The 27,542-nt window shown below is 41.3% G+C and overlaps 1 protein-coding gene across 1 annotated transcript; it reads left to right on the forward strand.

Annotated features, from left to right (window-relative positions):
• Positions 1-2,094: 2,094 nt before the first annotated feature.
• On the forward strand, positions 2,095-27,535 carry LOC308495714 (disks large-associated protein 1-like; the record flags this gene model as incomplete). The annotated part of the gene is made up of 5 exons (XM_081080701.1): positions 2,095-2,102; positions 2,649-3,070; positions 17,958-18,049; positions 22,906-23,058; positions 25,821-27,535. The coding sequence occupies 5 exons, from the start codon at positions 2,095-2,097 to the stop codon at positions 26,028-26,030; spliced, it is 885 nt and encodes a 294-aa protein (XP_080936827.1). The 3' UTR covers positions 26,031-27,535.
• Positions 27,536-27,542: the final 7 nt, after the last annotated feature.

Raw genomic sequence — 27,542 nt, forward strand, 5'->3', positions numbered from 1 at the left:
GGGCGGCTACTCCAACGTCGGGCAAACTTGGAGTCTTTTCTTACGGGTGAATACCTCGTGAACTCCAAACGAGCCTTTTTACTGCCGAGGGGGCTGTCGAGTCTTGTCCCTTACGGGCTCGAAACAAGCCACACTCGCGCCGGGGAGGCCCTCGAGTCTTGTCCCACGAGTGAAAACTGCGTGGGCTCGAAAGAAGCCAGCCCGTGGAGGCTCAGGGAGGGGGGGGGGGGCCGCGGCGGTTTCCAGAGTAGGTGTCCTCATAGAATCTTCGTACCTCGGGCCCCACGTTGGGCGCCAAAATGTCCCGACCGGCAGGACAATGCAACGTGGGACGAGGGGAAGAAACCTGTTGAGGATGAAAAAAAAGGGGAGACAGGAGACGCGAAGAATGGAGGCAAGACAGGGATCTGATCAAGCCTCAAAATTTTATTACGATGGCGGGTTATATATATAGCTATGTCAGATGGGGGTGGGATATGCTATGTCATAGGGTGGCGAGGTACTTGTCGCGGGCTGATAGGCTAGGACAGGGCGATGCCATATGAAGTACAAGGAAATGGGCAGGCTCTGGGTTTGGCGCGCGCGGGCTCTGGGTTTGGCGCGCGCGGGCTTTGGGTTTTGTGACCAGGAAGTTCTGCCTAGGCAGGGCCTGGGGATTTCTATGGCTTCCGACACATAACTTTTATTACAGTTGTTTCATTTTTATTATTAGTTGTTGTTACTCTCTTTTTTTTTTTTTTTTTTAAAGATTTTATTGGGGAAGGGGAACAGGACTTTATTGGGGAAGAGTGTATACTTCCAGGACTTTTTTCCAAGTCAAGTTGTTATCCTTTCAATCTTACTTGTGGAGGGTGCTGTTCAGCTTCAAGTTGTCCTTTCAGTCTTAGTTGTGGAGGGCACAGCTCAGCTCCAGGTCTAGTTGCCGGTGATAGTTGCAGTGGGCACAGCCAACCATCCCTTGTGGGAGTCGAACCGGCAACCTTGTGGTTGAAAGCCCACTAGCCCATGTGGGAATCGAACCGGCAGCCTTCGGAGTTAGAAGCAAAGAGCTCCAACTGCCTGAGCCACCGGGCCGGACTGTTGTTACTCTCTTACTATGCCCAATTTATAAATGAAATTTTAGTACAGGTATGTACAGGAAAAAACATAGTATATGTAGCGTTCGGTACTATCTGCAGTTTCAGGCATCCACTGGGAGTCTTGGAACGTATCCCCATAGGTAAGAGGGGACTACTGTACAATGGAGCATAATTCAGCCTTTAAAAGGACAGAAATTCTGATACACACTACAACATGGATGAATTTTGAAGACATTGTGCTAAGTGAAATAAGCCAGTCACAGAAGGACAAATACTGTATTATTCCATCTATATGAGCAAACTTAGAGTAGTCAGATTCATAGAGACAGAGAGAATGGTGGTTGCCAGAGACTGGAGGGGAAGTGGAAAATGGATAGTTGTTATTTAATAGGTATAAAGTTTCAATTATGGAGAATGAAAAAGTTTTGGAGATGGATAATGGTGGTGTTTGCACAGCAATATGAATAATATACTTAATGCCATTGAACTGTACACTTAAAAATGGTTAAAATGGTAAATTTCGTTATATGTATTTTTTCACAATAAAAAAATAAATAAAATATTAGATCAGGAAGTTACCTTTAAAAAAAAAAATACAAAGTGGGGTAAAGGACATATGCTTTCAGTGGACTTATATTCTCCATCATTGTTTCCTGATGCTCCAAGAGTCAGTGAAGTACTTTTTGGTGTGTTTTAAATTACTTCATGCCCAAACCTTCCCTTGCCCCTTGTCTGAGAAAGAATTCATGGCTCCTCTGTTCTTCTCCCACTCCTCCTACCTTCCACATGTCTTCATTGTGGGGGTCAACCAGAGATGTATAAAGCCATTTAGTTGGGAAAGGCTGATCGCATGGATGTCCATATAAAATGCTCAAACTGAATCTGTTAACAACTTGTCTTTTATCACCTTGGTAGAAGGACCATGGAAAGGGAAATTAAAAGCACAAAGGACAGTACAGGAGAACTCTAGATTTGTGAGCCGATTTTTGCCCCAAAGGCTGTGTACCAAATTACAATGAACCTGTATGATCAAGACACAGTGAATCCTTATCAGAGAAAGCAGTCTTGATTTTAAGAGGAACCTAGCAATTCTTTAGTTCGCTTTCAGGAAGTCTTACTTGGTAAGAGCTGCCGCTGGGGAAAAAAAAAAAATGTGATTTTGCAGGATTCACCATAGTCTTGGCTCCTCTCCCCCCATTTCTAACCAAATTATGCATAATAAACTATGACTGAATTGCTCTCTTACCCCTCACCAATGTGTATTTCGGGATTCAAGCTGCCCAGATTTGGGGAGGATGTTGGACATTGGAGATTATACTGGCTTTGAGAGGGGCACACATTGCTCCACTTCTAAAATTTCTCTAGATATGCTTTACTATTAAACAAAGTTACGAAATTTGTATTCTTTATAGTAGAGCCATGGCAATTTATATGCTTGAATCAAGAGCCTCCCTCTGCAGACTGAGAAGTTCTGAGCCCCTATGGCCACACCCATGAAAAAAAGTAGACTGTGTGGTGTGGCTTCAGGAAATTTCCTTGCACTAAATCTCCTTTCTCTATTCCCCCAAGCTTCCGCAGGTTCACTCGATCCAACAGTGTGACGACAGCAGTGCAGGCCGACCTGGACTTCCACGACAACCTGGAAAACTCTCTGGAGTCTCTAGAGGACAGTTCGTGCCCCGGCCCAATGGCCAGACAGTTCTCCCGCGACGCCAGCACCTCCACTGTCAGCATTCAGGGCTCAGGAAACCATTACCACGCCTGCGCAGCCGACGATGACTTTGATGCGGATTTTGACCCTTCGATTCTGCCTCCCCCGGATCCCTGGATTGACTCCATCACTGAAGACCCTATGGAGGCCGTTCAAAGGTCAGTGTGCCACCGGGACGGCCACTGGTTTCTGAAGCTTCTCCAGGCCGAGCGAGACCGCATGGAAGGGTGGTGTCAGCAGATGGAAAGAGAAGAGCGGGAAAACAACCTGCCGGAAGACAGTAAGTAAGGCAGCTGCTCACCTCTGTACACCCGGCACCGGGGTCTGGGCTTACTTCGTGTCCTTAGACCGGTGGTTTCTTCCCTGCCCGTTGCACTGGTCCATCCCTGCAGTCTAGCCTTGCCCCACACGGAACAGAGGAAAGAGCCGGGCGATTCCAGCCTGGAGTCCACACGCCCCTGCGCTGCCCCATGAAAAGAGAACTGCTGGGCAGATGTAACACCTACGCTGACTCTAGGTCTGCGACCTCTAGCTCTAGAACTTTTCCTCTCTGAAGAAAATACCACCCTCGGCTTGGAGGTGGCCTCCTGTTCCTAACGTGGTGCCTCTGACCCAAGATATTACTTGAAGGGGTGCTGATTCTCAGGATGTTAACAGTAATTCTATCAAGTTTCAAGGTCCACATACACATGTGCATTGGGCATTTACAATGTTTCAGTTTTATTACTTTCATTAACATACAATATTAAAACAAGCCCAATAATGTATAGGCCTGTAGAGCCCTACCCTTACTTACATTCTTAAGCCTATTTCCCCCGCACTTTCTGTCTTACATTTTAGGGAGGGAAACCTTCATCCCCTAAATTAATTAACAAAAATTCCAATTTAATGGGTTAAAGTAAATGACAAAACAAATTTGATGAATAAATAATGAAATCTTCCCACACCATTATTTTCAAACTTGGCCTTTTAACAACCATCTCTACAAATTGACAAAGAAAAATTACCAGAGTACCTCAATTCTGAGGCACATTTTCAACAATTCTGAAATTGGATATATTAATAGTTTATCATCAATGTGTATTTTAATGTGTGTTTATTTTCCTCTGAAAAACTATCATTAAATGAATGGTGGATCTTCTAACTGATGATATTTTTGAATCAAAGACATTTGGTGGCAGGCATTCAAGTCTGCCTTCATTTTTGTGTGAGAACCACCTACAAGAGTATTGTCCTGATACGGTTTTTTAGATGTATTTTTAAAATCAGAGTTAACTTTTTATTACAAAAATTTTAAAACATGTACAAAAGTAGAAAGTTTAATACAATTAACCCTATATACCCATCACTCAGTTCAACAATTGGCAAGTCTTATCTTATCTCCGCCCACTTATTATGGTTTTTGCCAAAGTATCTTAAAGAAAATCTGAGGCATCAAGGAACTTCACTATGTATCTCACACTAATAAGGACTTTTTTAATATATATAACCATCATGCACGGTCATCCTTAACAAAAATAATAATAATAATTTCTGTCACTCCAATAAACTAAAGTAAAAGTAATAATAATAATAATAATAATTTCTTAATAATCAGACCTACAACCTACTGTAAATCAGATTAAAAAGACTTACTAAGTAAACCAAACTCGTTGTGTTAAGGTGTATTGAGTTTTCCATAAAGGAAGTATTTTTCAATGAAAACTAAGTCTGTAAAAGAACAGTTAGCAGGCTGTGGGATTTCCTAGCTGTGTTCGCACTCTTGGTCCATCTCTTCTCTGTGCTCCTTCTTCCTGCCTGGATCCTACTAACTGGCTGACTAGCTTATTTATTGCCTTTATGAGCGGGTTAGAAAATCCATAAATGGGTTTCTGTAACATTCCTTTTGTTCTTTCATACTATAAGTGCAAACAAATTAGCAGTGGAAAAGTAAATCTCCTTGACACTTGCCCCTAACCGTTGGTGCCACAGCAGGTTCACGTGAGTGTTGAGCCACAGCAAAATTAGCTTTTGCCCTTGTAACAGGTGAATGAGGCACCACCCAGAAGCAGTGGGTGGGGATAGATTTCAGTAAGAGAGTCTTAGCAGTTGCATTTTATTCTCCTTTACCCCTTGTGGGCATACCCAAATTTTACTAAATTTTCCTAGGAAAAATCAGTGTCACAGGAGCCTCTAGTGTGCTGCTCAACAGGACAAGCTATCTTTCAAATTTCAATCCATTAGTTTGGGACTCTTTCTAGCTTCCCAGTTGCCTTCTAATAGGTCCCAAGAATGCTGCTAATCTGATGTTTACTTTTAATCTGATGTTTTCTCCTGATCTGAGACTAGATCTACTTCTCTCAACCCAGCTTTATAATGATGCATGAGGATAGTCATTGTATAAAAATTTAGGACAATCTTTCTTAAGACTTAAGACACTGTGAAAACAAATCAATATATTTTGATAAAAAATACATATTTGAAAGGTGAAAATCTTGTCAGAAAACCAGGTTCTCATCCTGTGTTTGGGATGAAGAGAAACATGTTTATATTTTGAAATGTACACGACTGTCGAAGTCCCAAAATAATGAACATGAAGGAATAATGAACATGCAGTTTTTCCAGGTTCCAGAATCTTACTTCAGATGTTACTTAAAATACTGATTTATAAATGGAACTTTTTAACCTATTTAATATGAAGAGATTATAACAAGATTTGGTCTGAAGAATAATAATTTGCTGTCTTTGTACGTGAAGTGGCTACTATCCCACCATTAATAACTCATGTTTTCTTCAGAGTAGTGATGAATTTTCTCAGATCTACTTCTTTATTTTACGAGGTTGCTGCCCGAGGTGTGGAGGTGGGGTGGGGATGGTGGTGGTTGGGTCATGGTTGCAGAATGAACAAAGATAACTCAGGATGGGAGTATTTTTGGTGCTTTGCTTTAAAGTACCCAACTGAGTAAATTAGGCTTAAATGACAAGTATAGAATGAAACCTGCTTCACTGAGGAGTTGGTCTCCCTTTGTAGTTTGAAACTTTAACATGTTAATATCAGAGCTCCTTTATCTAATTAAAAAAAATTTTATACACACCAGTAAACATAGCAGGAGGAGCAGAGAAGGTGTTCTGGTGAGGGCCCAGACCTGTTTGCTTAGTTTCTACCCCCCCCCCCATGAAGGTCTCTAACAACCCTCACCTACCCACCAAAAAAAAAAAAATCCTAGGATTCCTAGAATACAGTTTGAAAGTCAATGGTCTGTAGTGAAAAGTCCAAATTATTACTTTTTAAAAATATAACTTCATAGTTTTAGATCAAGCTACTAACCCAAAGTTTAGAAGTAAATGCCCTTTACACGTGTTTTTTCAAATGTACAAAACTGATTCAAATTAGTAACATCTGTTCATGTAAGCCCAACTAGTTTACAAAATATGGCTCTTCATTTAAGTCTCAGCTTGGGCCTCACCTTCTGAAAGTCTTTGCGGAATGCCTCCCCTCAGGCTGAATTGGGAGTGTCTCTGTAATAGTAGCCTGTACATTTGTCTATCAGGTATTTCCAACATTACTTTATGATAATCTGTGTATCTCTGTCCTCCACTAAAAAGTGAGCTCTCCGAGGACAGAAATTTTTATGTCATTCATCTTCATTTTTGCTGGCACATAGCGAGGGATCAGTGGCTATGTATTTGAGTCCTCGAAATATTTTGGAAATTCTATTTTACAAAAGTATTTTACCTAACAAAACATTTCTTCCTAAGTAGCTAACAAATACTTAATAAATAACTAGCAGTTATTATTGCCAAAAGATGGAAAGGGCATTCCCTTGTGAGGTGATGAGCCCTTCTCCTCAGAGCAAAGATTTGGCAGAGAGAGAGGAGCACCTGCTACAGAAACTGTAGAAAAGACTGCTGTGTTGGTTAGTTAGCTAGATGGTCTCGTTGAGCCCTTGTGTGTACCTTCCAGCTCTTAGGATTTAATTCTATTTCTCCAGCACTTTAAGTTTTTTTCTTTCATATTCTGGGAAGTACAAAATAGGAGCTCCAATCTACTAGCGTTCCAGAATTCTAAACAGTGCAAAGATAAACTCATATGCCAAGGTCAGAGTCGCCAATTTCGAATAAGGCAGATCCGAGGGAGGATCTGACCAGAAAGCCAGAGCAACCCTCCACTGCAAGAAGGGAAAATATAAGCACATGAAAGAATATTCATCATGTCCTTACAATACCCCTGACAGTCAGCTAGAGACTTTGACAGGTGTTGTTTTATTTGCCCTCAAAACAGCTGTCTTGCAGTATCTTGTCCAAGGTCACAAAACTGCAGAAATGTCTGATGGAACAGATACAACATGAATAACATTTGACAAGATAATGATACTTTGTGTGTTGCTTGGTGCCTTCCTCTAAAGCTCTCCCTACATATCTCTTCCTGGTTCCTTGGCAACCACAATTCTGTTCTGATAACTGGGCCTGGAGTTGCACAGGGCCTTTGTTTTACTAATTCTCTAAATTAACCTTTTCTTTTTTCATACAAAGTGTGGTGGTAAGGAAGAGAGGCCAATCCTGTTTGACAGGCATAGCCAGTTTCTGAGTAACCAGCTTTAAAAAACAAAAATCTGTGGACACCCAGAAAAAAAATTTTGATGAATCAGTTAGGCACAGATGTATCTATCTCTTGGCCAAGTGCCTACATATTCCTTGGGTCCTATACAAAGAGGGCATCTCTTCCATGTACACGACAAAAGTCGCTCCTTGACAGATCCCTCCCATGAGAGCTAGTCTTCAAAGTCATGAAAACAAGGAGAATAGAGGGAGAGAAAGGAAGATTCTTACCATACTTGCTTAATTTATTTTGTGGGGATGGGCACCAGCATTATCCCAATTTTAAAATCTTTTGAAATTTTTGGTGAATGTGCTTAATGGGTCTCTGAATTGTACACTTAAAAAATGGTTTAAATAGATCTTATGTATATTTTACCACAATAATAAAGTCTGAAGGTAGGTAGAACAAGCCTACTATCATCATGCACGTAGTTATTCATTATGCTTATAAGAATATAAGGTATTTTGTTAAATGTCTTCCTGAATTCATAATACAGTTGGCCCTTAAGCCATATGAGCTTGAACTCCATGGGTCCACTTATATGAGGATTTTTTTTTCCAATAAGTACCTGTACTATTTTCATTCTGTGGTGGGGAGTTTGAGGATGCAGAGGGATGATTTTATGCATTGATCTATGCCATTTTATACAGCGGACTTGAGCATCTGTGTATTTTGGTATCTTCAGGGGGTCCTGGAACAAATCCCCCACATATACTGAGAGGACACCTTAAGTGTCAGAGGAGTCAATAGAATATGCAGATTTTCTACTGTGGGGGGCTGGTGACCCTAATCCTCAAATGTTCAAGTGTATGTCCACGGCAAAGAAGAACGAGAAGGAGGGGCAGGTGGAGGAAGAGGAGGAGAAGGAGAAGAAATAGAACCTATCTGCTTAATAGGAATTTAAAGTACAGATTTGGGCTTGGGTGGTTGCAATCATCTTTCTCTGTTAGATAGATGACGAAGAAAGGAGCCATTCAATTTTAAATAATTATTCAGTTATTAATTATTTTATGATGCTGTTATCCTCATTCTGACAGCTGCTTCCTAGGGATACTGTTTTTGGCATTCTCAGGCTGGAAAACACTTTGCCGGTTTACCTGAAACTGGACAAATGTGCACAATGCAGGACAAAAGGAAAACAAGCACTTTTAGTCACCTAGTAACCTCAAGCTATCTTTTGAAAAGTATAACTATAAATTCTTCGGGTGTGTGGAGCTATTATTTTCCCTGATAAAATAAAAGCAGAGCAAGGACCTTAGTTCTTGTTTTAAACCCTTATCCTTAACAGTCGATAGTAGGTTTTTGGCTCGATAACAAAATAATGAAAATCTGCATTGAGTGAGTTTTCCTCCAAACCGTGGCAGCTGACAGAATGCTTGTTCCCGCAGCACTTGAAGTAAAATGATACAAGCTTTTCTCAGACAATGAAGCCCTTGTGTGAAACAGCTGTCTTTGGGAGATGGCTCAGTGCTTTTGACAGTGGCTTGTATGTTACATAGATACGTCTGGTATTATCTGACCAGGAATGAAACGACCAGATGGAACTGAATGCTTCTAACTAGGAATGCCGTCTACCAATGCGGGTGAAAAACATGGGTTCGGGTTTCAATGGCCCTAGGATGAAATACTGGTTAATTGTACTTGGAAATCTATCTTTGCCTCCTGAATTGCGAACAACTTCTATGTGGAATTTTCAGGCTCTATCTGAAACTAACTGATAAACCTAGAGCGTGTGCAGGAGGCGGATTAATTCCACTTTAATTTTGCCAGGTAATAGCATCCAAGTTAGTGAAACTTGGCCTTGAGTCCCCCAGAAGGCTTGTGAGGCTTGGCAGCGAATGTGGGGCTGGTAATGAAAGCTGAAATGGCGTTTGCCTGGTTTCAGGTTGAGTTACGGAAGCTGTGCACAGTCATCATTGTGACCGTCTATCGGTGCGATCGCCAGGCTGACTTTGCCCAGTGTCGGCGGTGGTGTGTCTCTGCAGCCTTTGAAACAGTGAGTGGCAGGAAAAGCAGCACTCCTGATTTCTACAGTGCATCTGCCTCAAGCCCTGTGTATTTCTAAGTGGGGAGAAGTCGGTGCAGCCCAGCTACTTTCTGTTTTAGTCTCATCTTACTTTTGAAGTGGCCTTCAAAAGGCCCCTCTCCGTCCCCCCCCCAACCCCAACACCCCGCCTTCCCCCCCCCCCCCCACAGGCTACATAGTCTTTTATTTTAAGGTCTGGCCAACCAGAAATTAGTGACCACAGAGGAAGTGGCAGTAATGAAAAGGAAATCGTATATAATGTACCTTATGTTTAACCTTCTAGAATGCTCAGTTCATTTTGCTTTGCATAGCACTGGACACAAAGAGGAAGTTGTTGGTGCCAGAGAACATTGTAGAGCTTGCTTTTGTGGGCGTGTTTTACTGGAGGTGGTCTCGAAGCTGAGGAGAGCACTGAGGCATTGAGAGGTGAAATGATATGGCAAGTTGAAGACAGAACCAGCCCTGGAAACAGATCTCCTGTTCCCTAGGCCAGTGGTGTTCCCATTATTCGGACTGGATAAGTTCCCATTGTTCCTGCACTGCAGAGAGGCAGAGGTTACAGAGTGAGGGACTGACTCATGGAGTAAGATCTCTGATTGTTTTCTCTAACAATAACTGTTTCTGTGGAATATAATTACAGTGAACTTCAAACACAGCCTTTAGTTCTTTTCTTCTATATTACCGAGGGAAATATTGACTAATTTTATTTCCTTCAGCTTTCAAAAGCTCAAAAGTTGTATTTATCTAGGTGATGCATATGGTGTTATTATTTCAATGCTAATGTAAATTGAAATATGGGTTGAAGCATAACCAACTTTTATGAGTAAGACTCCTGGAGTAAGGAGGGGGGAGAAGTTAAATTAGCTGAGTTTTTGAAAACTTGCTCTTTACAAACAAAACAGTAATGTTTATTCCCCCCTCCCCTCACTTCACCCCCCACATGTTTTAACCCTGTGGAAGCCTTGGTTTTAGTCTATGGGGAAATTTCTACTTGAAAACTTTATTGTTTGTTCTAGCCAACACCAAGTTTCAATAAATAAATAAATAAATAAATAAATAAATAAATAAATAAATAAATAAATAAATAAATAAATAAAATAAAAGCACTCTTGTTAAATGCAGAACAGCCACTGCTGGCTATCGAAATGAAACGGATCCATGTTTTCTATGGAGACCTTTTGTTGACAACAGTTCTGAATCACAACAGTGTTTGAGAAGCAGCTGGGCAGTTTGTTGGAGAAATTCTTTTCCATGAGGACACACTTGTAAATAAGAATGTCTCTACATGGATAATTCCAACTTGAAATCACACAGATTCAGTCTAACAAATCCATGTGACTTTAAAGTAAGTGAGTGGCCCCACTTTTGTTTTTTTGAACTTTTATTTATTTAAGTGTGTTTTTCCAGGGCCCATCAGCTCTAAGTCAAGTAGTTGTTTCAATCTGGGGGGGTGGGGGGGAGGGCACAGCTCACAGTGGCCCATGTGGGGATCCAACCAGCAATCTTGTTGTTGAGAGCACTGCGCTCTTAATCAACTGAACTAACCGGCTGCCCTGGACCCACTTTTTAAAAATTCCTTTTTCCTCCTTTGCCCATGAAGTCTACCAACATTGAAAAAAAAAAAAAAAAAAGGCAGGTGAGTACCAAGAAGTCAAAACTTGAGTATAAGGAGGTTTAATTCACATACAAGCACATTCAACTTATCCCAAATGGCTTGGTTCTTCCAGTGTAAGTCAGCACAGGTAATATTATAAACAGAAAACCAAGAGGAATAATAGTCCAGCAAATACTATATTAGCTAATTAATTAATCAAGATTGTAACTTAAAATGTGGTGCTAGACATGTTAAAACTTTAAAGAAACAGAATGCTTAAAGGCTGGAATGTTGCAGTTCATTTATTTTTCTGGTTAACATAAAGTTTGTAGATGAGTAAATTAATTTCGAAACTTATTCCTTCAACAGGGTTCCATGGGCACGGCTTAGGTTATCGAAGGGCTCGTGGTCTGGTTAGAAAGTCAGACATATAAATAGATCCTGCTGGGAAGCATGTGGGAAGGGAAGGGACAGAACCATGTCTGGGAATTTGAGAAACGACGCAGTGGGAGAGGTGAAAGGACCACGTACTGAGCACCAGGGCAGAAGGTATCTCCAGCTCAGTGTTTAGTCTGAGCAAACACTGAGGAAAGAGACAACTTTGGATTTGGGGGCCCAGAACACAGAGGGAATGGACAGAGGGAAGGCTGGACATGTGGGCCTTACCTGCAAGCCATTTAAAGGAGTTTCCCCTTATCCGACGGATAGTAGGGAACCATGGAAATTTTGAAGCATGGGGATTACATGAGATAAGAAAACCCTCTAGTTCCCTTAATAAAACCAAACTTCTAAGGTTGGCAAGGGAGAGAGAATATTCATACTGTGGAGGAAGTAACGGAGCCTTATAGCCTGAGTTGTAATCAACTAGAGAATCCTGCGGGGAACATGGGGAGACAAGTGGTATCAAGCAAATGCTCAGATATGCTACTCTGAGGCTTGAGGGATGGGAAGCACTGGAGTTACAAATTTGAGAAACATAAACCTATTTTACAAAATAGCGAAACCAGAAGGATGGGTTAAGTTACTCAACAAAAATAAGGGAAGTGGGCTAGGATTGAATTTGTGTTCAACATTTATGAGGTGGAGTGAGAGAAGAAATCCATAAAGAACAAGGAAGACAGCATCAGAGCCAGGGCGTGTTGTGAGAGCCAAGGGAGCTGTGTTTCCTTTGTGCCAAATGCAGAGAGATCCAGAAAGGTAAGGAGGGTGAGGAGAGAGCCAGCCTATAGGGCCTGGAGGGACATGTGGAGTTGAGGATGCAGAGAGAGCAAAGCAGTCTACCCTTTGGAGAATCAAGCATTTAAGGGAATGCATTCGATTGCCAGGGCTGCCATAACCAAGTTCCATGGACTGGCTAGCTTAAACAACAGAAATTTATTTTCTCACAGTTTTGGAGGCTAGAAGTATGAGATCAAGGTGTTGTTTTTTTTCGGAGGCGTCTCCCCTTTGCTTACAACTGGTCTTCCCTCTGTGTGTGTGTCTGTGTCCTGATTTCCTCTTCCTATAAGGACCAGTCATATTAGATTAGGGCCCCCCCATATGACCTCATTTTAACTTTTTGAAAGCCCAACCTCCAAATACAGTCGCATTCTGAAGTACTGGGAGTTAGGACTTCGGCATATGAGTTTTGGTAGGATACAATTCAGTCCACAACAGGGAAGAATATGAATTTCATATTAGCAAGACGGGATCATGGAATTGGGGAGTATTTTTTCCCCCTTAGAATGAGAGAGACTTAAGGGTGCTTCTAGGCATCTTGAGTACTGCTCTAGCAAAGAGGCAGATTGCTGACAGAGGCAGGGACTTATGTCTTAAAGCAGCTGGGAGGGACACCGGTAGATGGGAAGAGTGGACGTAGAAAAGTCTTTAGGGTGGGGGCAGTTAATGGTCGTGGACAGATTACATTAGGAATGAATATAAATAACTCTCCTGGCACCTGACATCTCTGCTGTTGTCAACAGAACCTGAAGAGTCTGCTGCTTGCCCATCGTATAGAATCTCTGCACTCTTTAGAGGTTTAGGGGATTGTCTGTGGGGCAGGTATCAGGAGAAGCAGAACATTGAGAATATTCATGCTTGAGCCCCTCTGTTTTCTTCATCTCACAGGAGGCAAGGTTATTGTTGAATATGAGGGGACAGGGGTTGAGTTGTGAGTTAATAAGAGTCAGGAAAGGAGGGTCAGAAAAAGAGGTAACAAAGAGTATCTCAAAGGACTAATGAACAACAGTGAAAGATCTACTGAGTTTGGAGACCATGGTTTGTAGTGACACTAAACCACATGGCAAAACATTATTTGGAACATAGCCAGAATACAGCTCTCCAGGCTTGCAGGATTACCTGGCATATTCTGCACCCAAAGATGGACCTTGTTTTACAGTAGCAACTGCTGCTCGTGAGGAGGGTTCTGACTCCTCATTTGGCAGTGAGTCTGTTTTCTGCACAAGGCTCCAGCGGGGTGGTCTAAGTGTCCAGCATTGGTTGAGGTCTTGTCTCCTCTTTGTATCTTTGTCACCCAGCAGCCAGTTGGTCACTGTTTTGGCTCTGATAGGAGGGGGGAACTGTTCCAGACTATACAGAGAGAAAATCTGGGCCCCTGAATAATTGTTATGGATTTCGGAAATAGAGAGAGACCAAAAAAATTATTCACCCACTCCTGGACACTTGTGGAAATCTGCCTTAAAGAGAGCCACCCAAAGAGAGGACAATTAGTCCACACTATTGGGGAGAAAGGTCAGGGTGTGAGGATAACCGGGAGAAATAATTCCCTGTTTTGGATCATTCCACCTTTTAGTTTCCAGGTAAATGCCTAAGAGCTAAAGAATATTGACAGGATATAGGAGTTATCATTCCTGCTACATTCTAACAATTTTCATATATTATTTTATTAAAGAATTTTCAATCTTATGAAGATAGTATTATGATCATTTGACAGATAAAGAAAACAGAGTCTGAAAGTGTGATAAACTCTCCCAAGATCAGCAGCTGGTAAGTGGTAAAGCTGATCGTTCCTGACTCAGATGCCTATGCTCTTTCGGTGTATTTCATCAAATTACAGTTGATGTTTTAGGACCTGAGGAGCGTTTCACCCGCATGTCCACCATAGAAACCTTCACCACTGGTGGGACAGCCAGACATATTCCTTCCTATTCATATGTAGTGTCCAGGTTTCAGGGAAGCTATGTTGAGGGTATAAGAATTATGTCTGTTTTTCTCTGTTTCTGAGGCCTAACATGAAGGCCTGATGATGGTGGAGCTGGGCATAGTCAATAAGAATTGGAAACAGTCAAAGAAAGGTGCTTCTGCCTCTTCAGTTCAAGAGACCTAACTCTTCTTGAAACATGAAAGAATACATATGTTAATTAGGCCCTAGGAGTTGAAATACTGATTTTCACTTAGTAAAAAGTCAGGCATTTGCCCCAAGGAAATGGTCTATTTTCACTCTGCTACCACAACACAATGAAACTCCATACCGCTTTGTCATGGATTCACTTACCGGGTTAAAAGAAATTGTTCATTCTCTTCACTCATGCCTTTTATACCACTTCTTTGTTCCCCAAATAAAAGTCATACCCTCCCACCCACCCCCTCAGGGACAGTGGGAGGGACCAGGTATGCTCTTTTCTAAATGTCTGGGGTTTTAACTGAATGTAGCCAGGAGATTTTAAATCATAGTTTTCATAAAAGACGGCCACACCCAAAAAAGTCTTTCTCTGTTTTTCATTACAATATATAATCTTTAAAAGAAAAACTAAAACTTGAAGCTTACATCTACCGTCTCTTTCAAGTGATCCTCCCTGGTTCCTCCATTCTTTTTACAACTGAAATTTTTGTGTGCAACACTGACTTGGCAGAGATGTGTTTTGTTTTCCTGACAGAGATCTGCTTGTCCCACGCCCTCCTGTTTCAGGGTTTTACTCCTGGCCCCAATCGTTATCTCCCTACCCTGAACCTATGAAAGACCATCACTTGGACATTGGAAATGCAAATAATCCTGGCACGAGTAGGGAATTTACACTCAAAGGACATGATGGCAAAAACCTGGGGGGCAAAAGAGCCGTAACTCCACCCCAGATATTTTTGCTCCAAACCCAGGGTTCTTGCCAGACCATGCTGAATGAAGAAAGATGCCCCTTGTTTCCCTTTAAGAAAACATCCGAGTTTGCCTCTACCTACATGATTGGTGTTGCCCGAATGACTGGAGTACTGCTTTCTCATTTTATTTTATTTTATTTTTTTTTAAAGAGGGCACAGCTCACAGTGGCCCATATGGGGATTGAACCAACAACCTTGGTGTTATTAGCACCACGTTCTAACCAACTGAACTAACTGGCCACCCTTACTTTCTCCTCATTTGAGAATAACTGTCTTACTCACCTGCTCTTATTATGGCAGTCTCTTATATATATACTCAGGTGTTTGTCTATAACTGAGAACATTAGCTCAAAGTTTTGAGGTATATCTGAATAGGTTGAGTTTCTGTGACAGTTCCCAGGAGCTATGCAATCCCAGGCAGAAAATTGGAGACTGAAGAGCTAGTTCTGATCTCCCAAGATTCATTTTGAGATTTGTTGATGTCACAATCCTACCCTTCAGAGAAGTTTCCAGGAACCTTAGAGTATACCTAGAGTCACACGTTCACTTAGGAAGTACCTTCTCAAACCTGTCTCATATCTGGGGTAGGTAATCCAAAGCACATATCCATCCCAAGCAACCAAAGATATCTGGTCACATTTGAATAATCTAGACTTTGGTTTTTTTCCTCTTCTTTCCTGGGCAGCGCAAATGTGGGGCTCACAGCTGGCACACCCATAGGGGAAGTAGTGTCCTGATCTTAGATGATAACATACATTTCATTGAGTGCTTGCTATATATATCAGACACTGTCCTAAGCAATTCATATATATTACCACTTTTAACCTTACCCCTACAAATAGGTACCACTAGCCCTGTTAGGTCTCTAAATGTTAGGTCCCAGAGACCTTGACTTAATGTTAGGTCTCTGAATGTTAGGTTTCAGAGACCTTGACTTAGAGATAGAGCCATGTTTGCAAGAAAACAACAAAATGTCATGTCGCTAGTTCGCACCTGCAGACAGAGCCAAACTTGCGATAACAGAAAATGCCCCAAAATAGCTACTCGATTGCAGGCAGTCAACATTTTCTGTCCAAACAATGCTACCCTGTCAGCACCACCCAGGTATAACCCTCCTCACACCCTCTCTCAGGGGCTGTAGTGGTCTTTGAGCAGCCCCATAGACTCCTCTCGTGTAATAAACTTCCTTAACTTTCCCAAGCGTGCGCGTTCCTTTATTGGCCACCTCTCAAGCCCCATTTTATATAGGAGAAAACAGATTAAATGACCTGTCCAGAGCAGTGGCCAGTCTAAGTGCTGGAGCCAGGACCCTCGTCCCAGTCAGGGCCTGAACCCTTTGCTACTCAAGTGCCCTGTGTCTCTTTGTGCTGTCCTTTCTGCTTCAGGAGTGTTGAGAGAGAGGAGGGATTGAACAACTGATTGATGAGTTAAAAGGAATAGGAGAACCATCTTAAAAGATTTTAGAAGCAGATTGAAAAGAAGTAAAAACTCTGGCCTGAGGAATTGCTGCCAGATGGCTGTCAAGGGGGACCCCTTGCTATCACTGAGAAGGCAAATGTCCACTCTTTAGCTGTTTGGTGGGACTGGTGACATATTAGAGAGTTCATCATTGCCCTGAATTACAGGTGTGGGAATGCTGAAATATTTGAGGAGTGACTAGGTATACTGCGCATCATAAACCATCAGCTAGCCTGGATATTTTCAATAAACAGAAAAGCAAATTACTAGAAAACCCTGGGCCAAAATGAAGTTTCTTTTTCTTCTGTTTTCTCCTCAGACTTTGTGGGGACTGAGATCGTGAAAGGGAGACCTGATTCCACTCTGAGCCTCAGGCTCTGTAAATTCAGAACAACACAACAACAGCAAAAACATTGCTTCAGTCCTATCATTTCCCTCCCTATGAAGATTTCAAAGTGGGGCAAGTGCACTTTGAGAAATGCCCCCTTCTGGTTGTCAATGTGGGCCTTGAAAGGGCTAGCAGGGTGCCTCGTCCCCTTCCTTCCCAGCAGGAGGGTGTGTTGAGAAGTGCCTGGTTGGCAGGGCTCCAGCACACAGCTGTGCCCCGGTCCCCACTTGGTGGAGGGAGAGCCTATGGGACAATGCAGACGCGAGGACAACTCTGTGCAGAGCGTTTCACCCCATCTCAGCCACCCATGTGTTGAAAGGTTCTCGCCTTAGACTGCATGGAAGGCAAGAAGTAGCTTGCAGCAGGAAAGATTTTCAGCACAGTGCATAGGGAATTAAACCTATATGAGCAAAAACATTAGTCTGTGAAGTGGAAAAGTTGGGACAGTGCTGGCGTTCCCTAGGCAACAGGCTGAAAATGTTCACTCTTTAGAAAGTCTTTCAACTGGCCGTGGCTCTTTCCTGACGGTACCAGTGGCTGAGCTCCGGAAAAATAATGAAGGCTATGGATGGGATATGGTGAGTGCCAAGAGGTTCCCCCCTTCAAGTTAGGACGGCTTTTCTTGTGTTTGGATTTGGGTTAGAAAAACAAGCTAGCAGACCATGATTGCTGACACAAATAAATCCATAACTATACAGGTAAACACTTGAAATTCATCCCTGGAGTAAAAGGAAAAAATAAAACTTTCTCTTTTGGTAATGTCCAGTGCTGTGGTGGAAAACTCCGTTATCCCTAAGAAATGTGCATGATGAACTAGTGGTTTTTTCCAAGTTGATTTTATATTTTAACCTAGGAGCCTCTGTTACATAGAACAGCAGAGTAACAACCGCAATTGGGCTGTATGCGTGTGTGCGCGTGAAATGTGCTGTTTTCCCCAATTATTACAGCATAACTTTCTCTTTGTTTTACCAGACTAAATTGCAACAATGAGACATAATATGTAAACTTCTTGTATGTTTGCTCTTTTCAGTTCTAGGGAAAATCCGAACTGCAGTGGGCAGTGCCCAACTTCTGATGGCCCAGAAATTCTACCAGTTCAGAGAACTGTGTGAAGAAAACCTGGTAGGTAGCATCCCCATTACTACAATTTCTGTGCTAATACCATAAGAAGAATGTGTCGTCAAGACTGGCCAAACGAAAGTAAAATTGATTTTGAACCAAGTCAAGGTCTATTGGACTCTCCCAACTGGGATAGAAAGTTTTCTGATGAATCTTATTTCCTGCTTTTCTTAAAATTAAAAATATTTATTTCATACTTAAATAATCTTAGAAGAAAAAAATCCAATCAAGTTAAAGCTCCATTTCCTGCATTTTTGGTAGCTGAAAAATTTCCATTTTCCTGGCTTTTACAAGGCCTCTCCGATTTTGTTATTCTTACAAAAATAGGGAGCAGCCTGGTATTTCAGAAATAATATTACAGAAAATCATTTTGGATAACGATTTTCTTTCTGAAAAAGCCATCAGAGCCTATTTCCTAATCAGAATTTTAATTCAAGGGCCAGAGACGGAGGGCATCATAAAGTGTAGATTTGATCTCCCTGAGACAATTGAATAAGGCATCCTTCTTGGACATGCAAAACAAAATAAAGCAAAACAGAGACAAAACCACCACTACCAACATTTTAAAAATTGACTGCAAAATATAGGGGCAAGCGCTTCTTCACTCACATATGCCTTTAAAAAAACAAACTACTATCTTCAAGTGTCATTCCCTGAGAATATCTTTTATTGGCCAATTGTTGGTCAAGCTATATCTAAAACAAAGAAACTAAAAAGCAACTTGTTTCTCTTGTGGAAATAAAAACATACTTATATGCAATCTAATTGGCCCAAACTATGATTTCAGAGTTTTAACCACATCCTCTTGTTAACAAGGACAAATACAGACTAAAAGGGATTTATCTAGACAGGGTTCAGCCAAGAAAAAATAGAAAGCATGCAAAATTAATACTCTCCATCCCTCTTCACCAGGCTTTACTTTGATTGGCATTATGAGCACATGAAAGGAGTCACTCTTTATTTTATTTTATTTCTTATTTATGTATTTATTTATTTATTTATTTACTAAGGAGGGCGCAGCTCATGATGGCCCATGATCGAACCGGCAACCTTGGTTATGAACACCACACTCTAACCAACTGAGCTAACCAGCCATTCCTACAAGGCTTTTCTTTTTGAAATCTCTGTTTGGGACTATCCCTTCCTTTCTACCAGACCCCCCCACACCATCATCATACCATCAATCTATAATTTGTTTTCCCCTCCCTTAGCAAAAATTGCCTGGCCCTAATTCTGTTCTGGATTGTGAGGTAATATATATTAACGTATTGGTAAGTGAATTAAACAAATATTTTATTAAGCTTTACCTCAGTCCAGGTACAGAATTCCTGATAATTTGTAAATTTGGTAATGTGTCAAGATCTTAATTAACATGAATCTTTGTTCTTTAAATGTAAGAAAGCTCATATAAAGCCACACTGCTCAAACTGGCCAGTAGATAAGCCTGGAGGCCGATATGTACATGCTTCGGGACACACAGCACATCTTTTAAAAGAATTATATAATGGGCAGATATATTATAAAGTAGAATACAAACGTTATGCAGATTTTGACGATGAAATTACAGACAAAATGTTCTGAAAATTTTGCAGATGTAGGAAATGTTAACCTTGTTAAAGCCAGCGTTTGATATTTCCTAGTCCCTGATGGGCTCACATTTAAAGGAATTTAGGTGGCAAAATATGAGAAGCATGTTAAAGGTAGATGGAAGCGGAACTACACTGCAGGCAGAGGGCCATTGATGGCTGGTCAAACCACGCCCCAGAATAGGTCAGGAGCCCACTATGTGCCAGACGCATGCTAAGAGCATTTAGATATATGAACTGGTTAAATCCTCAAGGCGACTCTATGATGCAGATAGTGACATTTTTATGATGCTTTATAGTTGAAGAAAATGAGCATTGGAAAGGTTAAATAGCTTGGCCTGGGCCTCATGGTAAGAGGCAGAGCCAAGATTCAAAACCCAGTCTGTTTGACCTCACTCCCTATAAATCCCTCCACCTCGGAATTTGAGTTCCACTCCTCACCCTATTGAAGGGACCTGGGCCAGATCAGTCAGCTTCACCTCCTCTGCAGCACAAAGCACAGTAGCCTTGTGGTGGCGTTGCTTACGTCTACAAAGCTGCATATAAATGTGGCACTAAGATTGGTCACAACCAGACCTCCCAGTTCTCCTTTCTTGAGTTCTTACTCTGAGGAGAACACTTGAAAACACTTGCATATTATCTCAGACAAGACTTTCAGGCATAGAATGAAAGGATAAGAGTTACTTTTTCCAAAAGAAACTAAACCAAGGAACCTAGCTATCATTCTTCCATACCTTTCGCCACATCTGACCTCCAAGTGGTCTGGTTCAGACCCAGGTGAGTGCTGCAACTTTTTTCATATGGGATGTCACATGATTCACTGATTCAGAGATTGGCTGAGTGCCTAAGCTCGCTCTCTGCTTCCCCATCCATTCCCTTGATGATGTGGGGGCAAGCTGATTTCTAGGGAAAAGGGAACAAATTGTCCGTGATACAGAATTAAACAAACTCTGCCTATTGAACTATCTATCATTTCATACATTGGTGCACTGAAGCAATTTAGCCAATAAGGTTTAAGGCCTAAAAGACTTTAGTGAACTCCAAACTATAAACAATTAACTTTTTGGTTATCAATAAGATAAGAAAATATATTGTGAGATCATAAAACTCCATTTGAGAGATACTTTGTCAAAGCTACTATCTGTCTTTTCTGAACCTAGATATTAAGAAACTTCTTTTGGGTTACTAAGTCAAAATGCTACAGAGCAACTCTTGTTAATTCAGGTGTCATTTGAATAGATTCTAATACTTAACCAAACACAAACTTTAGAATTTACTTCTTCCAGTGAATTTCAGAACTATGGGTAGTTTTAGAACTATTAAATTTATAAAAACATCTCTATTTTGAGGCCAGAGCAATAATGCTAGTCCACTCAAAGAGCTAAAAAGTTTTTTCCAACCTATTAATTTTGATGGTCACTGACCTTACACTTTCTGAAATTCTGATGATATCATTTTTTTTATACAGGTTGGTTTTGTGTGTGTGTGTGTGTGTGTGTGTGTGTAATTGGGGAATATTAGGGAACAGTGTGTTTCTCCAGGGCCCATCAGCTCCAAGTCATTGTCCTACAATCTAGTTGTTAAGGGCACATCAGCTCCAAGTCCAGTTGCCATTTTCAATCTTTAGTTGCAGCGGGCATAACCCACCATCCCATGCGGGAATTGAACCAGCAACCGTGTTGTTGAGAGCCCGCACTCTAACCAACTGAGCCATCCGGCCACCCCTCTGGAAGCTCAGCAGCAGCTTGTTGTCTTCAATCTAGTTGTTGAGGGCTCAGCTCACTGGCCCATGTGGGAAGCGAACTGGCAACCCAGTTGGTTAGGGCTCGTGCTCTAACCAACTGAGTCATCCGGCCGCCCTATAGGGGTTGGTTTTAAAAGTATAAACTGGCTTCACGTTATAGTATGGCATGAGGTTTCATAGTGTATCCAACTGCCCAGAGGTAACCAGAACTGACCCCAGCTGTAAACATCTAACATATGGAAGCTCCCACCCATGTAACCCTAAATGCTTTAGCTATTATTGCAGGTAGTGATTAACAATGAGCATGCCACCTTCAATCTCTTAGTTATGTTTTTTCTGTCTTAGATCATAGAAATTTGTGGTTTGTAATTTCTAGTACTTGTCAGGGATATGTAGATGGAGGCAAAGAATGGCAATCCTTAAACACCAAAGAATGTTTAGTATTTCTAGCAAATGGGTTGTTACAGACCTCTAGGTGTATGTATAGATATGTTTTCACATTTGCTATATTGTGTTATGGTCAATTTAAAACTAATTCATTTCTAAATTCTGACAGTATGTTATTTGATAGAAATAACATACTGTCAAAGTCCTTATATGATAAAATGACTTCCAATATTAGGAACATCTTAATTATTAAACATATAGTACTTTAAAATTCAATTAGCTTATTATTCACCATCTGTTTACCCTACCTAGTACTTCATTCAAAATGAGTATTAAAACAAATCTTATTTTAGATTTCATATCTGTTCTCTGAATAAGTTGGTAAGCAGGGAGTCAAATACTGACTCTAATAATAACATACTGTATTTTTTTCAACAATGGTATTTTCATTTAAATTGATGTTTTTAAATGTATCTTGTTGTAGATCATACATTCTGAGATTTTCAAATGTTTAGACTCTCCCCCATACATATTGATGGATGTTGTATTACAAAAGAAGAGTTTCACAATCTTTACCATTTGTAGTAGAATCTAAAAAAAAAGTTAAGCTCATAGAAATAGAGGCAAAAAGTGGTAGCTAGGGGTTGAGGGGTGGGAGAAATAGGGAGAGGTTGGTAAAAGGGTAAAAAATTTCAGTTTTAAGATGAATAAGACCTGAGGATCTAATGTATAACGTGGTGACTATAGTTGATTACACTGTATTGTATTTGCTAAGAGAGTAGAGTTTAATGTTCTCACCAAAAAAATATAAAAATGATAAATTTGTGAGGTAATGGATGTATTAACTTAATGTAAGGAATTCTTTCACAATGTATATAAAATTATATTGTACACCTTAAATATCTTACATTTTTTATTTATCAATTATAATTCAGTAAAAACTGAAATATACATATATGTACATGTATAAATTTTTTAAATTACAGTTACCATTTGTAGCCTCACTTTTATCTCCTGTCTGGTAACGAAAAGAAACTCATCCTTCTTGTGTTATTTGAAATATTTGCAAGTGCCACTTTGGCCCTGTGCTTGTTATCATGGCTCGCCTCTAAAGCATGAATATTTTTCTTTCTCTTGTACAGAACCCTAATGCTCATCCAAGGCCCACCTCCCAGGATTTGGCGGGGTTCTGGGACATGCTGCAGTTGTCCATAGAAAATATTAGTATGAAATTTGATGAACTTCATCAGTTAAAGGCCAATAATTGGAAACAGATGGATCCTCTTGACAAGAAGGTAGAACAATGTAGATTTTGTATGGTTCATTTAAAAACCTGCACAAACACTGGACAGTCTAAATAGGCTTCTGCATTCAGTCTTGCTGTTTACAATGTGAAATGGAGCTGATATCATATTAATTTCATTGTAATGACAATGTTTACATAGTAATCATTTGGGATATTATCTGTAATATGTTTCAGGCATATTTTTAAGAAATCTGTCTTTGTGAATTGGAAAATGGGAATGTGGCGCTTTTTTTGTTAATTAAACTTTAAGTTAAACCATTTTAGTCATTGGAAGGAACTGCCTCCATTTTGCTTTTTAAACTAAAATAAATGACATCTTCAGTGCATAATTATGTAGAGCAAGAGTTCAACTTCCTTACACGGCTAGGATGTGTTTCTGAGAAAACTAGGAAGCCCTGAAAACTAATCGACTTTCATAATTATTTCATAAACATAGTAATAAAGAGATCACTGTTGTTCAAGTCTAAAAATATACACACCATCAAGTTTCACAGTAATCAAAAATGGTGGAATTTTTTCTTTTTAAAAGAGCTTTACTTTGGGTTGATTTGCCTCGGGGAATATTGCTCATTGGGTCCCTCATGCAACAGTTTAGAAATAAAAACTCAAATTATTTTACTTTAATTAATAAACTGCGATTTTCACATTTGATTATATTGGTTCCACTAGGCTCACACAGGTATTCAGTGTCCACCTCCATAGGCTGGCCTGTCATGCACGACTTTTTTTAACCCTTTGCTTTTCTGTAGCCTGAGGTCAAATAGGTCTAAGAGATTCAACAACAAAAATTAGACATGGCCATTCCCCTGAAGCACTGGTGGCCCTGCTCTTTTCAGGTCTCCTCGCCTATCAGAGAGCTAACAGCAATCCAATCCATTCTATTGCTGCCCATCATAATAGCAGGGCTCTTTCAGTCAGTGGGCTCTCAGAAGAAATCCAGTCCCAAGGGACAGTGCATAGTAGACACAAGGGAGACACTATCATTACTATCCCTCATCTCCAATTCTGTCACCACCAACCTTAGGGTTTTAGTGTTAAGTATCAAAGTACCATTGATGTATGTGTGGCCTCTCACTTGGGAAGCCCAGCATTTGTACTCAATCTAGTGTTCTTTAATCTGTATTTAGAACTGTCTGCTAAATAAGCTTTTAAATTGGTCTTATTTTAAGAAACACTACAGATGTACACACATCCTGGTAATTTAGTTCCTAGAAGTGATCCATTTAATTTCCCATTCATTCGTTGATTTTTTTTTAATTATTGTTTTAAAATAAAATGTACAAGGAAAGGAAAATATGACTAAAAAGTTTTTCAATGTCCATACTTTTAAAAGTACCCACCAACTCACCCAACAATAAGATTTAAAATGTCCAAAAGGAGTGATGCTTAGAATTGATATGTGTAACCTATTGACATTTACACAGCAAATCATCAGTTAACTTGATTTCTAAATCGTTATTTACTTTGTCTATGATCAGAGCTTCTCATCACCCTATGAACTTTAGGGGAAAAAATGAAAAAGCACAATCAGAATGGGCAGAATACTGTTTGCATTCTGTGCTTCCTTTTTCTGTCCTTTGGACTGCACAAAACTGTCCCTTAAACAGCCTGAGGGCAAATCCAATGTAATGAGTTTAACTGGGCACGTCACCCACACCAACAAGGAGGAACTGCTGTGATGAGCATGAGTATTAAGGCACAAAGAGTGCCCTTTGGAGCATCATAGAATCCATATTTTAAGATACTTTTCTCATTTATGAGACATTGCACGTTGCACATTTATTTATGACAATTATTAAAAATGAAAATATCAGATTTATGTGGACCTTTTCACAGCCTGACAGCTTATCATCCTTTTCCTAAAAATCCTTTGTAGTCTAGATTCCCTTCTTTTTCACAGCACTTTTTTTGCTGCCTAAGTAATGAATGGCTTTTGTTTTTGCAGTGGTATTGCTGCCAAGGCATATGAACTCTTTCAGTCCTGTGTTAAGTTTTCATGGCACAGTGTCTGTCCCTGTGATTGGAATTGCCTTCTGGGCCAGTCTCATCCTGAGGCCCCTAAGGAGTGACGTCCCCGCAGGAGGTTTTGGGAGCCATTTTGGAACTGATTCCACACCTGAGTATAGGAATGATCAGTGTCATCCCTCCAGGGTGACCGTGGAGAGAATATTGCTGTGTGTTGTGTGTGCAAACGGGTATAACTCACTGTGGCATCAACAAAGCTAAAGAACACAGTCTTATCATCTCTTCTTCTTCATTTGACTATTTAGGTTTGGGTGGGACCGGAGAGAGGGTGGTGATGGTTTTAAAACTCTGAACCCAGCTCACACCCCCTGCCTGGCCTCCTTAGAGCGGATGCAGAGTTCTAAGATGCTACCGCTGGCGCTGCAATCCTTTCCCACCTCTGGCACCCGGAAGAGTCTGGAGCCTCCAGAGAGAACCACACTAAGTGTGCTGGGAGCGCAGGCTTTCAGCAGGGGGCATTTTTAAACCCACAGCCTTCCCTTGGAGAGACCTAGTTCTGCAATCCAGCCTCACCTTTGGCCTTAAGCTTTCCGGTATTTTTTTTTTCCTGCATCTTTTGCATACCCAAGCCAGAATAATGAAGAAAAAATATATATGTACAGTGTGCAGAACTAACCACCGTTAGGTTTAAGAAACAGAAAGTGTTCTAACTACTGACCTATCCCAGTTTCCCCCAAGCTTGTCCTGAGAAGCTGTGTAATGTCCTGAACCTTCTGCTTTGATCAGGAGAGAAGGGCCCCTCCTCCCGTGCCAAAGAAGCCGGCGAAGGGCGCTGCGCCGCTGATCCGGGAGCGCTCGCTGGAGAGCTCGCAGCGCCAGGAGGCCCGCAAGCGCCTGATGGCCGCCAAGCGCGCCGCGTCGGTCCGCCAGAACTCGGCCACCGAGAGCGCCGACAGCATCGAGATCTACATCCCCGAGGCGCAGACCCGGCTCTGAGGCGCCGGGCCTCCCGCGCGGCCTCACCCAGCTCCTCGTCCTCCCTGCTCCTCCTCGCGTCCCCTCCGCCTCCGCGCCCTCTGTCTCTAAGCCCAGTGACTTCCACTGTCGCGGTGTAGTTGTCCATCTTCAGAGCCGTCCCGGTCCCCCTCTGCCCACACCCGTCTGCCCACGTTCTTCACCGAGCTTTGCCACCTGTACTGGGGCGTCACCTGCCTCATCCGGATAGCCAGCCCTTTCTTTTCTCGGCAAACCCGAACCCACCTGTGTAGAAATGGCCCCGTTAGGTCACCCACCATCCTCAGTTCTCTCAAGCTAGCCTGTCCCTAGAGCTCAGCAATATAAAACCATAGGGTATCTCAGAAATCCAGTATCACAGGGCGATCTTTTGGGACTTAACCGTCTTCCACGTGAAAGAAACTAGGGCTCCGATTCTCTTTATTGCCCCTAAATGGTTATTATTTTGTAAAGCAGATGGAGCACTTTATTTCCAACCTCAGAAATCACACCATCTCACCGGAATCAATGAATGACAAACCAAGAGGGGACGAAGTTTGGCTGGGGGTGGGGGGCCCGGATGTGTAGTGGGAAAGGGAGAAGCAAAATCTGCAGGTGCTGACGGCGGCACTGGCACCACTCACAGCTGCACAAACTGCCTCACTGTTACTTCATCAATCACTGCTTCAAATGTTTCAATCAGCAGAAGATTGTAAATTCGATCTTTCAGGGAAATTAATCTATTCTGAAAGGCAATAAAATGAAGAAAGGCAAGGCAAAGGAAGCACTGGGAGTTTAAGATACGACATAAGGGATTTTTTTTCTTTGTCCTATTATTAAGAAAATTTAGACCTGAAATGTTTTATCAACTGTTATTGTACTATGTATGTTATATTGTTGTGGTGGTGGGTCTTAAAAAGGCAAAGTGTTGGTTCTGTTAATTTGTTAGTGTCTATCCTGGGGGGGGGGCCTACCTAATTGCACATATATAAGTACACATCTGCTTAGGAAGTGCTGTATAGGGCAGCCAGGCTATTTTCAGAGAAAAGTTTGGATTTTTCCTGTCATCCCTTTGAATGCTACACAGCTATCTCTTTTTAACCCAGTAGTTCCTATTGCAGACATATTCTCTCCTTTAGCCTATTCTCACTACTACCTATTAGCTTAAGGGTTTTGTCCTATTTCAAACAGATAAATTTTCTACCCCAACAGACACGCTGCCCCATTCCAAAGGGCTGCCACTCATCTTAAGGTCCTAGGTAGTGAGAGAAGAAATTTGACCTGCAAGTTTCAGCAATCATGAGGAGAGGGGAAAAGTCATGACTTATAAACACTAAAAGAAACCCAAGCTTTTGGCAGAGAATGTTGATTTATGTTTTTAGTCATGATGGAAGGCCAGTATGCATTTTGCGTCTAGCTAAAGTTATCTTTAAATGCCCTTACTCGTAACAGTTTTAAACATTTAGAACGTGGTGATCTTAAAGCATCACTGGCATTTTATGTCCAGCTCCCACT

Source organism: Rhinolophus hipposideros (genome assembly GCF_964194185.1).
Source record: "Rhinolophus hipposideros genome assembly, contig: HAP1_SCAFFOLD_435, whole genome shotgun sequence".
NCBI classification, from domain to species: domain Eukaryota; kingdom Metazoa; phylum Chordata; class Mammalia; order Chiroptera; family Rhinolophidae; genus Rhinolophus; species Rhinolophus hipposideros.